Source organism: Trichomycterus rosablanca, chromosome 3 (genome assembly GCF_030014385.1).
Source record: "Trichomycterus rosablanca isolate fTriRos1 chromosome 3, fTriRos1.hap1, whole genome shotgun sequence".
In the NCBI taxonomy this organism is placed as follows: domain Eukaryota; kingdom Metazoa; phylum Chordata; class Actinopteri; order Siluriformes; family Trichomycteridae; genus Trichomycterus; species Trichomycterus rosablanca.
Genome location: NC_085990.1, coordinates 36,064,307 through 36,080,180, shown reverse-complemented (window position 1 = coordinate 36,080,180; position 15,874 = coordinate 36,064,307). Strand labels below are relative to the sequence as shown.

The window sequence follows — 15,874 nt, the reverse complement described above, 5'->3', positions numbered from 1 at the left end:
CCAATCCATCTTAGAGCTTCGGTCATCAGACAATCTGATCATGTCTGTTTTAAATGCCTCACCTGCTGACAGCACAGCTGAGATTAGAACTCAAATGCCACCTGAGCGTCCTCATGCTGAGCCTATGTGGTGGAAATGAAAGAGCACAACAGTGCCACCAAAAGGCAAGTACATTGAAAACACTGAATATGATCTTAACAAAAATTACTACATGAAAGTGCTCCATCTATTAATACTACAGTTAACTATACTTGCTTAGCTGACTAAAGTCAACCACTAGTTTAACATCAGACCACTAAAATTATGAGCTGGTCTTGGTCCTGCACTCTCTGTTTGACTGCACTGCGGGGATTTTTCCACTAAGCATGCAGTCATGCCAAGCTGGACAAACGAGGACATCATCCTAAAAACCGGTCACTAATCATGGCAGGGCAGTCATGCTGGCACAGCTGGCCACATCATGCATTGTTGCTTACTGACTTGCACTCTTTAAAGCTTGTACTCATGTATGCCAGGCTGAATTAGAGTTTAAGGGCAGCTGAGATGTTGTTGTGCATCAGAAAACAAAATAAATAGTACCAGTGTTGGATTTAGAGAATGCCAAAGCTGGCGCAACAAAAAGCATTAACAAGGCAATTGTTGATATTTGCAGTATTTAGCCAAAATACTGCAAAAAATAATAAAGAAAGCAGTAAAGAACAAGTATTCGATTCTTGTTTATGAGCTTTTTCCCCAAATTCTACATGCATCAAAATGTTCTCCAAAATATTCTTCTAGTTTCGCCGAAAACATGCTATGTTCGTGACATCCGTTTACAAAGGTTCTTAGATAAAACATTGAAAAATATAATACTCAAAGACAGTAGGGACATGACTACTGTTATTGTCCGTCTTCATACAGTGGGGTCAAAAAGTATTTAGTCAGCCACTGATTGTGCAAGTTCTCCTACTTAGAAAGATGAGAGAGGTCTGTAATTGTCATCATAGGTACACTTCAACTATGAGAGACAAAATGAGAAAAAAAATCCAGGAAATCACATTGTAGGATTTTTAAAGAATTTATTTGTAAATTATGGTGGAAAAGAAGTATTTGGTTAATAACAAAAGTTCAACTCAATACTTTGTAACATAACCTTTGTTGGCAATGACAGAGGTCAAACGTTTCCTGTAAGTCTTCACCAGGTTTGCACACACTGTAGCTGGTATTTTGGCCCATTCCTCCATGCAGATCTCCTCTAGAGCAGTGATGTTTTGGGGCTGTTGCTGGGCAACACAGACTCCACAAATTTTCTATGGGGTTGAGGTCTGGAGACTGGCTAGGCCACTCCAGGACCTTGAAATGCTTTTTACGGAGCCACTCCTTCGTTGCCCGAGCGGTGTGTTTGGGATCATTGTCATGCTGGAAGACCCAGCCACGTTCCATCTTCAATGCTCTCACTGATGGAAGGAGGTTTTGGCTTAAAATCTCACGATACATGGCCCTGTTCATTCTTCCCTTAAGAAGAATTTTCCACCCCCATGCTTCACAGTAGGTATGGTGTTCAACTCAGCATTCTTCTTCCTCCAAACACGACGAGTTGAGTTTTTACCAAAAAGTTCCATTTTGGTTTCATCTGACCACATGATATTCTCCCAATCCTCTTCTGGATCATCCATATGCTCTCTGGCAAACTTCAGACGGGCCTGGACATGTACTGGCTTAAGCAGGGGGACACGCCTGGCACTGCAGGATTTGAGTCCCTCTCGGCGTAGTGTGTTACTGATGGTAGCCTTTGTTACTTTGGTCCCAGCTCTCTGCAGGTCATTCATCAGGTCCCTGGGATTTTTGCTCACCGTTCTCATGATCATTTTGACCCCACGGGATGAGATCTTGATGATGAAATTTACAGACCTCTCTCATCTTTCTAAGAAGGAGAACCTGCACAATCAGTGGCTGACTAAATACTTTTTGACCCCACTGTATATGTTAATTATATTATTGTACTTTAAGAGCTTCTTCTTTTGATGGCATTTGACAGAACGTCCCAAATTCCAAAATGGCAAAGTCCCACCATTTCCAGAAAAGTTGGGACACTTCCTGAAACACTTTTGGCCTACCTCCGATGAATTTGGACCCAAAGAACTTGCCAGTCTTTTTTTTGCAAAATCAATATATGGCTTTCTCTTCGCATAATACAGTTTCAGGCCGCATTTTTGATTATGGTTTTGATCATGTTGATCAGTCTTTTAGATGGCATTTATCAGCTTCTAACTCAACCGTGGCTTCCTTAATGCTACTCTGCTATAAAGGCCTAATTTATGAAGTGCTGCAACAGCTGAACTTTTTAACATTAAAATCACAGTGCATTTGTTTGAAGTCTGACTAAATGTTACACTCTGCATATCTTTGTTTACCATTATTATGTTTACAAAAATTATGTGGATATTGTACATTATGTTCCAGTATAGAATACAAAGGCCTGCATTTGATACTAAGTAAAAAGTTTATATAACACTGTTTTATACTTTGATGCAACACTATGCTTCTCAGTTAATGGTTAACAGTCACCACTATTAGAAAAAGGAAAGTTTGCTACTAGCTGATACATTCAAAGCAGTCATCAGAAACATTTTAACTAATCCAGATTTTGCCAATACACAGGTGAGGACAAAAGTATTTATTCATTTTATCCAAGGCAACCTACAACTCAGCATAGGCTCTGCATACACACACATTTGTTCTAAATCATTGTACGATTTAATTCAACAGCTTTTTTTATAGTCCATATTGCTTAGACCTGCTAAAACTGTTGTGAACAGCTTGACATCAGGCATATCACCTGAACAAAGATGTTAATGTTGGCCTATGTTTGTAGTGGAAATACATTTTCTTAATGTGTTTTATGTCACTGAGTCTTAGTTGCTGCTGCAACAACTGCTACTGTCCAAGCCAATATATATATAAACAAGTTTTGAGATTATAATTATCCACACTGACTCCACATTTTATTTATGTGGAGTCAAAATGTGACAAAAACGAAGAGTACACTGAGCACTTAAAACAAACACTAACATTTCAGGACAAACAACACATACAAACACCACAACGACCATGCATGCATGCAACCATACTCTAGAATAAATCTACCTGTACATATACCATATGCATTAAAGTTAACTACTCAAACAATGGACAAAAAAAGAAATTAAATACTAAAAAAAAATTGTACAACCAAGGATAGCGGTTCAGGGATATAATGCAATGCTTCTTACCAGGTTTTGGTGCCCCTTGGGCATTTTGTTTTTCATTCTCCAACACTGCACCTGGTTCTGCTTGTACACACAGATACATATGTAGAAAGAAATGCATCACCATAGGACTCAACACTACAGGGCCCTCAATGACCTCTAAGTGGGACAGACTATTCCTATCATATCACATTTCTATCAGACACACACCCTGCTCAATACTCATAAACGTTTGTAGCTGATTTGGAGTGAACAAAGACATGGACAAATGAGCATGATTCTATATACACAAAACAGATGTCCAGAATTTCACAAGTCGTTACAGCTCAGTGAACTACTAATATTATGAAAAAATATTTTCACATTTATTTCTGCACACAAAGACAGATGGGTGACAAAACAATAAGAACCTAAATAAATGAGTGGAGAGACATAAATGCAGATGGCAGGACCATTCTACCATGTACAAAAGTGCTTTAGTAATGCAGGTGATTTTTTGCAGATGAATAACCAACCTCTCAAGTACATTAATGCTGCATTAAAGCTGTTCTGGTGGCCCACCACCTTTCTAAGACATGTTGCTTTTAGCTTTGTCAACAGTCTGCATTAGTCTAGACAGCCAGCATTTTAAAAGATTCATTTGTTAAGGTTTCTGGCTTACACAGCTTTGCCTGTAATTTGTGATAAACAGAATCTTTTTACATGCACACAGCAAGTGTGGAAAAGGTCATTTACACATATACGTTGTTTATGTTAAGAGTGCAGAACAGGACAGCAGATTTAAACAGGACATGTGTATTTATTTATTAAGGATTTATAAACATTAGAGTAAAGCTGTGTCTCCTTTAAATGACAGAAAGAATGTATTTGCGCAAATATTTGCGCACATTTCATGCAGGGGGTAAAACTACAGAAACTCACTTGTTTTATGTTACTTGGATACTGAAACACTGATACAAGACAACTGAAACACTGGCATCTTTTTTTATTTTTTCCATCAACCGCTCTATCCCTCTGAGCCCAGTTCCACCGGGAAACAATGGACGCAAGGCAGGCATAGGGCATTCTCAAACATAGTCAATCAAGTCTGTGTAGATGCCCAACTGGCTGATAGAGTAATAGACAGCTGGGGAGGCGTTAACTTGTGATTAAGACTGAATGTACAATACATAAAAAAAGCCTTTCAGTATGCATTTGAAGATATCACTTAAACATATGAATGTCATGACACTTTTTGGGTCTAACACTTTCTTTGTAAGAATAGGCTGTAAAGATACAGCTATGGACCATGGATCAAAACTTTCAGTTTAGTGGGTACAGGGTGAACAACAAGCGGATTTTATATTTCCATCTGCAACTATAGTACCTTAAAATGTATAACATACAACATAAAGATGTGTCTGAGTATACAGTTTAATAGGAAAAACTGACAATGGCTGCATCCCTGACTCCTACTTTTAAGTGTTACTCACCTTTTTCATCATTGTCTAGTAATGGGATGTAATCTGTTTTTCCCACTGTCTCTCCGACCTTGTCCTCAAAGGTTTCAGCCTCCAGTGTGGCTACAAAGTCCCTCTCCACCAAGTTCTCCTCAGCCGCCAGGGTCACGCTGTCAGTCAGAGCATCGCCCAGACTCAAGTCTGCCATCCTTCTGCTAAAAAAAACAAAAAAAAGTGTGTACTTGTTGAATACAAAAGGAAATGTATTTTTCTTATTATTTTCCAAATGTAGTCCTGATTAAAAAAAGAAGTGGACGGTGAGAGGATCCATTTGAAGAAGCATCTTTTCTTTCTTTCTTATTATTAAATCTTTTGTTAATATTTTCATTCACAGCATTAAGTACTGTCCCTAACATTAATTGTGTTCTGTTTAATAAGGAAAAAAAGCTGGTTTCAAAATATATAACCACTAGAGGGCCTTGTAGGAGCTCATAAGAACATTAAGATACAAGTTAGGTTGACTTGCGCTACATAAATACAAAAAAGAAGTGTAAAGGAAAACAGCCAATGAGAACAAATTCTAACCAACTTTCATTTTTTTTTATTTATTTTTTTTTTTACATTTTTTCCTCTATCTTTCAAAATTTTTCTTCTATCTCTCATTTGGTTCAATTTCAAATAATCTCACATATCCTATCCAGCCCAAAATCTAACTTCACACGTTGATCTACAAATGTGTCTAACATTTAAAACAAATGATCAACAATGTCATTTTTTTTCAAGACACTGTAAAATGTTCACAAATCAAGAATCAAGACATTCAGTAGTCCTCATTTAGAATTTGAAAGTAATCAAAAACAATAACCTTTTTTGGTGTTAGCCCAACCTCACTACCAAATGGAACAGCTGAATTCACAAACAGTTGAATTCACAAAAGAATTGTAATTAGAGTAGCTATAGCTCCGAAATCAAAAACAGCCTTTTTACAGTGTGCCTTAGCAGAGCAGCCTAACCCAAAAATACAGTGTGCTGGTTTGTTTAAATGAAACACAATTTAAAAAAATGGCATCAGTTAACCGGCAAAATACAATAAACACTACAGGCAACAGTTTGAAGTGAAAATGATAGGCAGGTGTCAAAAATGCTCAGTTGATGAGGGCACTAAGGATTAATTTTGTTGAGTTACAACTTGGTGGCAAAAAGGACATCACCCACTTTATTTCCATGTTAAACAAATCACCAAGTGACACACTCAGGCCCATTGGAGAACTCACCACACCTGCCGAAAACACTGCCAAATACTCAAACCATACCCTAATGATTCATTGGATGACCTACAGTGGATTTGAAATATATAGAGAAAGCATGTTCATTGAAGAAGGAAAGGAGAAAATAAATGTCATGTTATCCAATAATAATATTACCATTTTATCACTTCCAAGTGCTTCCAAGAGCACCCCTTAACGCAACTGAAAATTACTGTAGGAAGGTTCGCCTCTCTAAGCCTTCCATAAACTTCAATAACAAAACCTTCTCACCTCTGTGAAACTTAGAATTTAACATTAGGCTCAACAGCAGTAAGGAAGGTGCATCCTCCCTTTGGGTGGGTCTAACCAGAGCCCCTGGGTTTAGTGTCTAACATCAATCAGTGGAGCTTGCTGCACTGACGACTACCCAAAACCAAGTTTTGAAGGTGGGAGTTATCAATGATATTGCACAAAGAATCTTGTCTTGTGTCATTATTCACCTAGCAACAAAAATTGTTGTGATTATTGAAGTGTTATTTTCCTGCTAGCTTTGTTGATTATAGCTAATAAACTAACAATGGAAACGTGCATGAGTTCTAAAAATTAAGATTACTAGTCAATGGGTACTTTTACAACCATATACAGTATACAATCATATATAAGGAATATATGCAAAGTTATTGAGAAATATCCTTTCAAATAATTTAAATAAATCAGATATGATATGGATGCTACATCTACGACTCGTAAATATGTGGAGGAAAAAATTGACCTAGACCTATTAAACATTAAAATAGAAAACGTAAGCAATATCATATCAGTATAAAGGCACACTGTATTTATGATCCAATTACTGTTCTATATTACTGCCAGTGTGTAATGTGTAAGTTACACAGTTATTATTAAATATAAAGACTTATTGATATGAAACATCATCATGTGTTTTACATTGCATTGTAAAGATATAAGCTAATCAGTTTATGGTTATCAGCTGACTAATGATGGTCGGTTATCGGTTACAGGAAGTAGGCAAGATTTGCATCCCTATTCTGAGTGCTGAACTGGTTGTGCTCACAGTGCTTCCGAACATGTTACTGTTCTACTGTACATTACAGCCAATACATACTTTTAATCAATGAAGTATGTGCGACCACACACACACACAGAAGAGTAAAGAATGTCTTTATTTGTCATATATACATATACACATGTACAGTACAAGGAAACGTTTTTTCTGTGTATCCCAGCTTGTTTTGGAAGCTGGGATTAGAGTGCAGGGTCAGCCATTGTACGACGCCCCTGGAGCAGACAGGGTCGAAGGCCTTGCTCAAGAGCCCAAAAGTGGCTGCATGGCAGATCCTGGATTTAAACTGACAATCTTAAAATTGACAGCCCAAAGTTCTACCCACTAGACTACCACTGTCCCACCACTGTCCCATACATATGCACTTTAATTTATAAATGTCCACACTAAATTACATTTTACATTAAATCTAAACTAAAGATAATCCAAAAAAAGAAAACACATTACATTTCTGTCATTTCTAACTGGGCATCTATGTTAATACAACTCATGAGTGTCAACTCTTTGTGTCAACATTTCAAGTGGATCTAAAAAAAATATGTAAAAAATGAGGTGTGGCGTAACAGAAACAATTATGCTCTAACAAAGAAAGGAAATCAAGGATTTTTACTGCAAGGTTTCATTTGACACTGCTGACGAATCTCTGGAGCAATAATTTAGTACTCGACATTTCTCATTGTATGTGTTCTTTGGCTCTAAGAAGGCCATTGACGAAGCTAAACCTGCTTAATCTGCATCATTACAACAGTGAACAATGTGTGTAAACAGACACATACAAACCATTTAGAACAGCAGCTACAATTTATGTGGCACTTCAGCTGTAATCATTCCCTATTCATATATGCTGTAGGCTCATAAAATGCTGAATCCCAACAAAATAAAAGATTTTGTTAATTTGTTGGAAAAAAAAAATTGGAGTAAACAGAGAAAGCAGACACAGCATGGCACTATGTTTAACTGTGCAAAGGTTAAAACAAGCACAGGTTAGCCAGTATACTGTAACGGTTCTACTTGCCGTGGAGATTGGCAGTGGGCTTACATTACAAAAATGTCCATCTTCTCTGTCACTAATGGCCTGCAAGCGGCAATAAGGCACAGATGACTGTGTGGTCTCTTTAATCAGTCTTAGCGTCTCATCATCGGTAATGTGCTCCACCTTCGACAGCCTGATTTTTTTGTGTGGTATAGTGTCGGTGCCTTAGTGGCACCTGCATGCTCGGTAATGCCACTATCTTTTGTTTCTGCCAGCTTAGATGCTGGCATTCTTTAGTCTTTTAAGAGGAACTCAGGCAGTTTTGCAGTGCTGTCAACAGGCAAGCTGCCTCCAAAAGTGTCGAGGGCATATTTTGAGCGAAGACCTACAAACGGATCCACACTGGACGCCGACAGCGTCAGTAATGGAGTGGCTGCTCCACTCCTTTTTAATTGCAGCAAGGTGTATACTGATCTCCAGCTTTTTATTTCTTTATCTAAAAACGTGAGTTATCATGCACCGGTGGTAGCTAGTGTTGTTACCCTACATCAGTTTTTACCCTACATTTTACCTTACAGTTTCCTACTTTCCTTTGTAGTTGTGCATTTTGCTGGGGATGTGTTGCTGATGCACCTGGATGGGATGAGCGCATGGTAACCTGAGTTTTCTGACATATGGTGGGGAAAGCACAGGCTCTTCTTTTTTTTTTTTGATAGTGTATGGTGTAATATGCCCTACTCCTCAAATGCACTTGTCTATCTTTAATTTATTTATGTTATTTTAGCCACACTTTATTTTGTAGTTTTTATTCTGTGACTTGAGCCGCATCATTGTTCTGCCTTATTGGGTTCCTGCATATTGGGTTCATCCTCCCCAGGCTGGCAGGTCTGGGGTTTACCCTGCCGTCCCAGTGTGTTGGTGTCTACAAGTTTAAACCAGGAAATATAGCTAAGCAAGCTGAGAATGCCTCCAGCTTCCATTTTTTATCCTTTTTGTAAACAAATTAATATGGGCATGGTGCCAGACCTCCACCCTGAGTAGCAGATAATACCACACGGACAAAAGATGCTGACATAATAAATGACAGGTATTTAAATAGTTTAAGCAGCAGAAGGAGAGCATGACACCCTGCAATTACCTTATATTCTTTACAGCCTTGTGCTCTCTCATCTATTATGACTTAACCGTTGTTCTTAAAAGGAGAACTGCCCAGTTAGCTACAAATTTGTGATGGTAAAAGTAATTATGTCCACTTCTTTTAGAATGTAAAACCTATACTTTAACATCGGTAGGCTTTGAGCAGCTCCACCCTGCAGTTTAAAGTGCCAGCACTGCAAATGCAGCTTAAAGAGTGACACCCTTGTGATCATTCTGTCGCTGGGTGCTGCTACAGAATGAAGTCATTTGTGCTGCCCTAGTGACATTTAGTAGTCAAACAAATATGACATCATTCCCACCTATATCAACTCTTGTTTACAAACTAACAGCTTACTGAACAGTAAAAAGGGAGCAGAGAGGCTGTTTAATGCTTTGACTTCTTAGCCAACAACAATATGATTAATTTTCAGTTCCTTACTGCAGCATGTAACCACAAAGACAACCAAGGTCCAATTCGTTTTCCATTTAGCTTCCTTATTTTGTTTTTTACTTCTGTTTAAATGTGCTAGAGATTCACTTGTCACTGTAAATTTCCATTAGCACCCAAGCTACCTAAGAAAAAGATATGCTAGCTAAAAAGTCCCTAGGTCTGTTCCATAATTTAAATCAAGATTATACATTTGGTATACTCAATTACTGTGACTACTGATTAGAAAATAGGTTTATGCTGTGCTCTCAATCAATAGTTTCTCTCATTTTTAATTTAAATTCATACTGGATGCGTTTCGTTCAATGTGCATAATAGTTACATCTCAGATTTATCAAGCAGTTCAATTCAGTGTTAGACCTCATCCAAAGGCTAGAATTCCAAACTCGTCATTACAATAAAATCAAACCAGGATGTGAGAAAATGTGGAACTTTTTCCAAAGTTAGATTTTATAATTATTTAAAAACATATTTTAAAAAAACTGGGGTAAAAACTAAGAAAATAAATAAATAAAAATAACATTTTAAAACAACTGATTTAAAATTAGCTGAATAAACATGATTAGCTGAATAAACATAACTAAATGTGATTATAATGTTGAGAAAAGCACCTAAAGATTTGATTTGGGGGGGAGTTTTGGTTCCTGATGACTCACCTAATGAAAATTTTGGGCTAGCTCAGCCCAGCACAAACAAATCATGAACATTTTGTGTGACAGATGTAACAAATGTATGGCTCACTATAAATCACTGTATGGTTACGTTTTTATAAGCAATGAATGTTAACCAGTCTTTTCTTCTGTTAAGGTTTATGGATGTAAACGATAAACTGATAACAAGGCATAGTTCAAAGAACGCTGTCTGTTAAAAGGTCATTTACATGTTCCACTGCTGAAGCATGATTTGAATTGAGAGCTGAGCAACTAATATAAAACACCAGCACCTCTGAGAGCACAAAAGCTGGGCTGAAATAAGACTCAATTTCACCCACCCTCAGGGTGCACCTGCCTGGTGTTACATTCAATCAACATGCTGACAATGTAACTCAAACAGGGAACATTTCATGCATTTAGATCATTTAAACTGCAAATAGTATTTTACATGCAGCTGTGAAATACATCTGTGAAATATTAATCACTTACAATTGTTAACTTTATTTTGACGTGATAGGCTTGTCAAATAACAGTTGATAAAGAATCGGAAAAAATGTACATCTCAAAAATACCGGTGGAACTTGCATGTGGGTGTGTGTGTGTGTGTGTGTATGTGTGAGCTCATGTACTAGATGCCGGGGATTCAGTTGAGTTCTAGGTTTAGAGTGATGACTCAGCCATGGTTTCCTCTAATGCAACCACAAGCTGCACAAGCTCTACTCAGTCATCTCACTAACAAAAACCAGCCACCATCACTAACAAAAAGGTGCTACTCTTAAACTTTAGATAGAGCTTAGTGGTTTCTGACCTCCTAAATAGGTCACACCAGTGGTCAAAATTAAGTAATGCAATACATAGAGCTCTAATAAATTCTCAATCTGCAAACATAAGTAGGATTGTTGATTTAAGAAAGAGAAAAATGCTAAAATATGAAGTATAATGAACAGGATTTTAAAAGTTTACTTTTATATCAAATGTGTTTTGCTTGTTCCAGAAATTGTCATTTGGTTTTGAATTATTTGCCTAATCTGTGTTAAAATCGCCCCCCTAAAGATTCACTCAGTTTGTCCCTGATTACAAAGAGAATGACTACAAAAGGTACAATGACCAAAAAAGTTTTTGGAAGATAAAAGGTGGGGTATTCAAATTCAACAACACTCAAGCATAACGGTTGTACTATGCTTTGGTTAAGTTTTAGATGAGTTTTTGAACAGGACAACAACACGAAACATCTTAAACTGGCTTTGAAAGGGCTCAATCAGGATAAAATTTTGCTTTTTTAAATACCCCTTACAAAGTCTTTGCCAGAAAACCAACAAATGTGCTTAAACACTTTTGAGCCCTAACTACAGTTGTCAACATCCAACAGAGTTGTCCTAGAAGCTTGTCAATGGCTATTAACAGCATCTGGTCAATGTAAAATAAGGTTGGTAAAAATGAAAGTTCGTAAAATAAATCTACAATAATAGATTTATTTAGATTCTAAATCTATCCAAAATTAAAGGACAACTGCTGTATCTATATAACATCTATTTAAAAAAAATGCATGTGCAGATGAACATGGTGGAGTGCTAAATGTGACTTCCTGTTCATCACTGCACAGTTTTGCACAATTCCTCCAAGTCCATAAGAAATGAAGGACGTAAAGGAGGAAAAAATCTGTCAATATTATTTCTATGAGGTGTGTTGCTGTTAATAAGTAAAATGGTAATGAGTAACAATCCTGCTTTTCTTTCTGAGCCTTAAATATTTATGGCTGAATATGCATAGTCATGCCATTTCAAATACAGCTCAGCCACTTTCATTTGGCACATCAATAACACATCAATAACTCCAGATGAGATTTACTGCTTTCTTTTTTCAGACATGAAACACACCATCAACCAGCACTTGTCTCTTGTACTGAATCCAGAATTCCTGTACTGAATCTAACCTGTCACTGCAGCATTTACTGTGACTCGTCTTCCTGATATTAATTCTTTTAAACTCTAATAATATACTGTAGTGAAATGTGACTCATAAACCTCAGCCATCTAGCAAACAGCACAGAGATGAAAACAGCATGTAGTATAGTTATTATAGGATGATGAGTAGTGTTTCAACAGTTAAACGCTGTAGCATTTAAGCCTTTCACATGATTTGCAGCAAAATTGTGCTGGCTGTGCCACTGATTGCCAAGCTTAAAACCAATACACAATATTGACTGACAGCAAGGCGCTCGGTGATGCAGCGGTAAAACATACAAGCCCAGCAGTCTTGAAATCTCAAACTCGAGTTTGAATCTCAGCTCTGTTATCAGCCAGCCGGGCAGCTACACAGACACACAGTTGACTGTGCATCTGTAGGGGGAGGGACAATGGCTAAAACAGGGCTCCTTGTGGCTGAGGCACTTACACTTATGCTGACCGATAGAGGCGCTTGCACAAGGGGCGGCTAATCACTAAACACTGTCCAAATAACAAGAGAGATTCAAACTTTTTAAAATTATAAAGGTTCTTTATGAGCTCATATGTTCCTCATATTTTGAACAGCCCTTAAGATAGAGACCAGAGTTGCTGAGCTGTTAAACAATGAAGGCTTTTCTAAACCACAAGTGAAACTGCATGTTAAAGAGATGTTACTCTTAATAGATCAAGTGACAGTGGAATGTACAAATTCAATTTTATAGAGGAAAGACCGTGCTTGAGTGCACTGTAAGATACAAACATGTAAAAAGTCCTCTTTCTCATGCATTTTGCTGCATTTAATGTTGCCACAAACCTGTCAAAATTAGCAAAGACCCAAGGGCTGTGAAATGAGGACGTTTAAATGAGACAAATAAGCGGGTACACAGGCACGACGACGACAGATCATTGCTACCCAGTAACTAAGTGTATTTTCTGCTAGTCCTTAGCAAAATGAGTGAGCTAAAAGCCATATGCACTGAAAGGCCAGCTGTTTTGAATGAATATTTACCTATTTACCCCCATGTGTGTATGTTAATGAGAGCTCAAATCAATTCTTACACCCACTTTAGACTGAAGCTCAAGACTGACTTGCAAATGAGGTCAGTGTGTCAGTATGGGTGTGATCAAATGACACACCTAAAGAGTATTTGCAGTAATTAAGGCCTTGCAGCTGTTCATTAGGCCAGGCTGTAGAGGTTTAGTCTGTTAGCACTGAACCATACACATCCACTCAGTTTCCTCTCCTCGTTTTACCCTTTGCAACAGAGGTTATTCTATTCTATTCTTTATAGTGAGGGACAATCACACAGCATCAATCCCATTTAGCACAGCTAAACATCTGAGTGTGTGCCCGCCTGTCTGTCTGTCTATTTCCACACGTGTTGGAACCAAACGTGACAGTGTATTACTGTTTTAAACCTTTAAGTGATTTTGGGTGTGTCATGTTTTAATAAAACAATTGCATGCATGAATCTCTCTAAGTTCTATGCTGAAAGGGAACCACCCTGTTTGGGTCAGGCTGCATTTATTAAGTGCTAAATCAGTAATTTGTCAATCTTCCTAAAGAAAATAGTAGATTGGTATCAGCCTTAAAGGCTAATTGGTCCATCTCCTAAGAAGGTTAATAATATTATTATATCAAACATGCAGCTCTCATATTTGCTAGTTTAACAGGTTTGTCTGGTGTGTTGTGAGGTGTAGACGGAAAGAAAGGGTTTTAACGTGAATTCCTCAGGAATAGGGCTGTCACATTCATAACATTTTGCTAATGATTGTCATTCAAATAATTGTGATTCAATTGCCCTTCCACACTATTAAATCTAATTAAATGTACTTTAGCCAAAACACCTGTTCTTTACTGGCTTGGTAGATTCCAGGCAAGAAATACTAACCAGCATGCCAAAGTAAACTGAAGGCATTCAGAGAGAGTCATTACCTGGGTGGTTCTAAGGTATATATCTGGTTACTAAATATTTTGACTGTAGATTTTAGTCACTGGTAATATATTATGAAGCTCATGTATGGGGTCATATATGCGCTTGTTTTACTTTTTTTCTTATTATTATAATGATTTTTTTCAGCTGCTTCAGTATTTAGAGGTCACCACAGCAGACTATTCTAGACCACGTACCTGACTTGGAACAGTTTTTTCACTGGAAGACCTACCCGGACAAGAATGTGAACATAGAAATTAACTCTATAGAACAACTATAGCAATGTTTTTCCTATTCATGGTGTGATTTAATATGCTAAAGAAAAATTTCAGAATTCAGGTTTTGGTTGACATGCATACAAATTCCCTTACAATACAGTGCACAAACAGGAACAAAATCCATGAAAACACACATTCTTCATTTGTACACAGACCACTTTGTTATCATTCACAGTGATAAAGCTTACACACTGACAGCATGGCAAACTGTGCTTCATTGTTGTAGAGTAAAGCTTAACGCATCACTCTGGAACGCACACCAGACAGTTCACAAAGGATTACTCAACCAGCTGTTTCCACCATCAACCTTACCAGGTATTAAACTTAAACAGGTGAAGGTCTACAACTTAAGAGGGAAATAAATCAAGGTTCACTGGATACACTGTAACTGCCCAGGACTATTCTGTGTAATCAGGCTGCAAATAAAACAGATCTGCACCTCTACAGATTTGGCACTGCATCTGATCAAGTACTTGGCACAAGAGGATTGACCTTGAATGTTTCTCAAGTAATGAGACAGCTCTTAGCTGCGCTTAAACAGACTCGAAAGGTGTGTTCTGAAAACACTACAGACCTGTGAGAAATATTTTAGACAGCTTTCAAAGACATAAAATACATGTTAATCTCAAAAACACATAAAATTCAATCCATATTTCAAATTAGATCATTGGATCTAAATCTTCAATTTAGCATTAAACTTTTATTGAAGAATTCGTTGGTTATTGGTAAATCATTAATGTTATTTAATCACTAATACAGTATAATCAGCAAAAAGCACAGGGGAAAATGGACACATAAAGTGACCATAACCAGCCAATAAACCCTACAAAAGGTGATTTCCTATACAAGCATTGCAATATAATTCTGTCACAGGTTACAAACCTAAGATTTGTTTGTTTGTTTATGTTTAACAACGTATCAGCACATTTAGGCTATTTATACAGCGGAACATAGGTTGTATCTTAAGTGTATGTCATTTTAATCAAATTATGAACAATGTTTTGGATTTAAGTGTTACAACCCCAAGAAGCTGTAGCTTTACTTATGTTGTAATGAATCTTTCACATGTACAAAACAACAGTGGTTAGTACAGACATATAAGTGCAACAGGCTGCATTATTGTATTCTAAGAAATCAATCCTGTCAATTACAGTCAAAGAGCAAAAGAGCCAAAGAGCAAAGTTTCTGTGTCAGCATTTTTATAATTTTTAATGTATGTGATGGGTATTCTGCTTCTAATTAAATTTTTTGTGTCATTAAACTGTTTGTCAGCTGATGAAATGGCAATCCCCATTATATAATTTCATATCATTTCAACGATTAGACCATAGTCACTCATTTATTATTCAATGGCATTGATTTGTCCATTTAAGTATGTCCACGGCATTTAATGGCATAGCTCTCTGTCCTTTCTTTTAGCTTAATATTTTAGTGCTTAAAAAACTAGTTTATCTTTTTTTTTGCTTTATGAAAAATGGCTGTTGATTCACTTATTGCAATGAAAAACA

The 15,874-nt window shown here is 37.2% G+C and overlaps 1 protein-coding gene across 10 annotated transcripts in view; it reads right to left on the bottom strand.

Moving 5' to 3' along the window:
- Positions 1 to 15,874, bottom strand: part of LOC134309847 (microtubule-associated protein 4) — a 60,415-nt gene that overhangs the window by 41,055 nt on the left and 3,486 nt on the right. For 9 of the 10 annotated variants that reach the window (XM_062991217.1, XM_062991215.1, XM_062991219.1 and 6 more), the window contains exon 2: positions 4,700 to 4,881. In XM_062991217.1, coding sequence (XP_062847287.1) covers positions 4,700 to 4,874 — 175 coding nt within the window. In that variant the 5' untranslated portion in view covers positions 4,875 to 4,881. The remainder of the gene's footprint in view (positions 1 to 4,699; positions 4,882 to 15,874) is intronic. The other variant, XM_062991216.1, reaches the window with a different exon arrangement.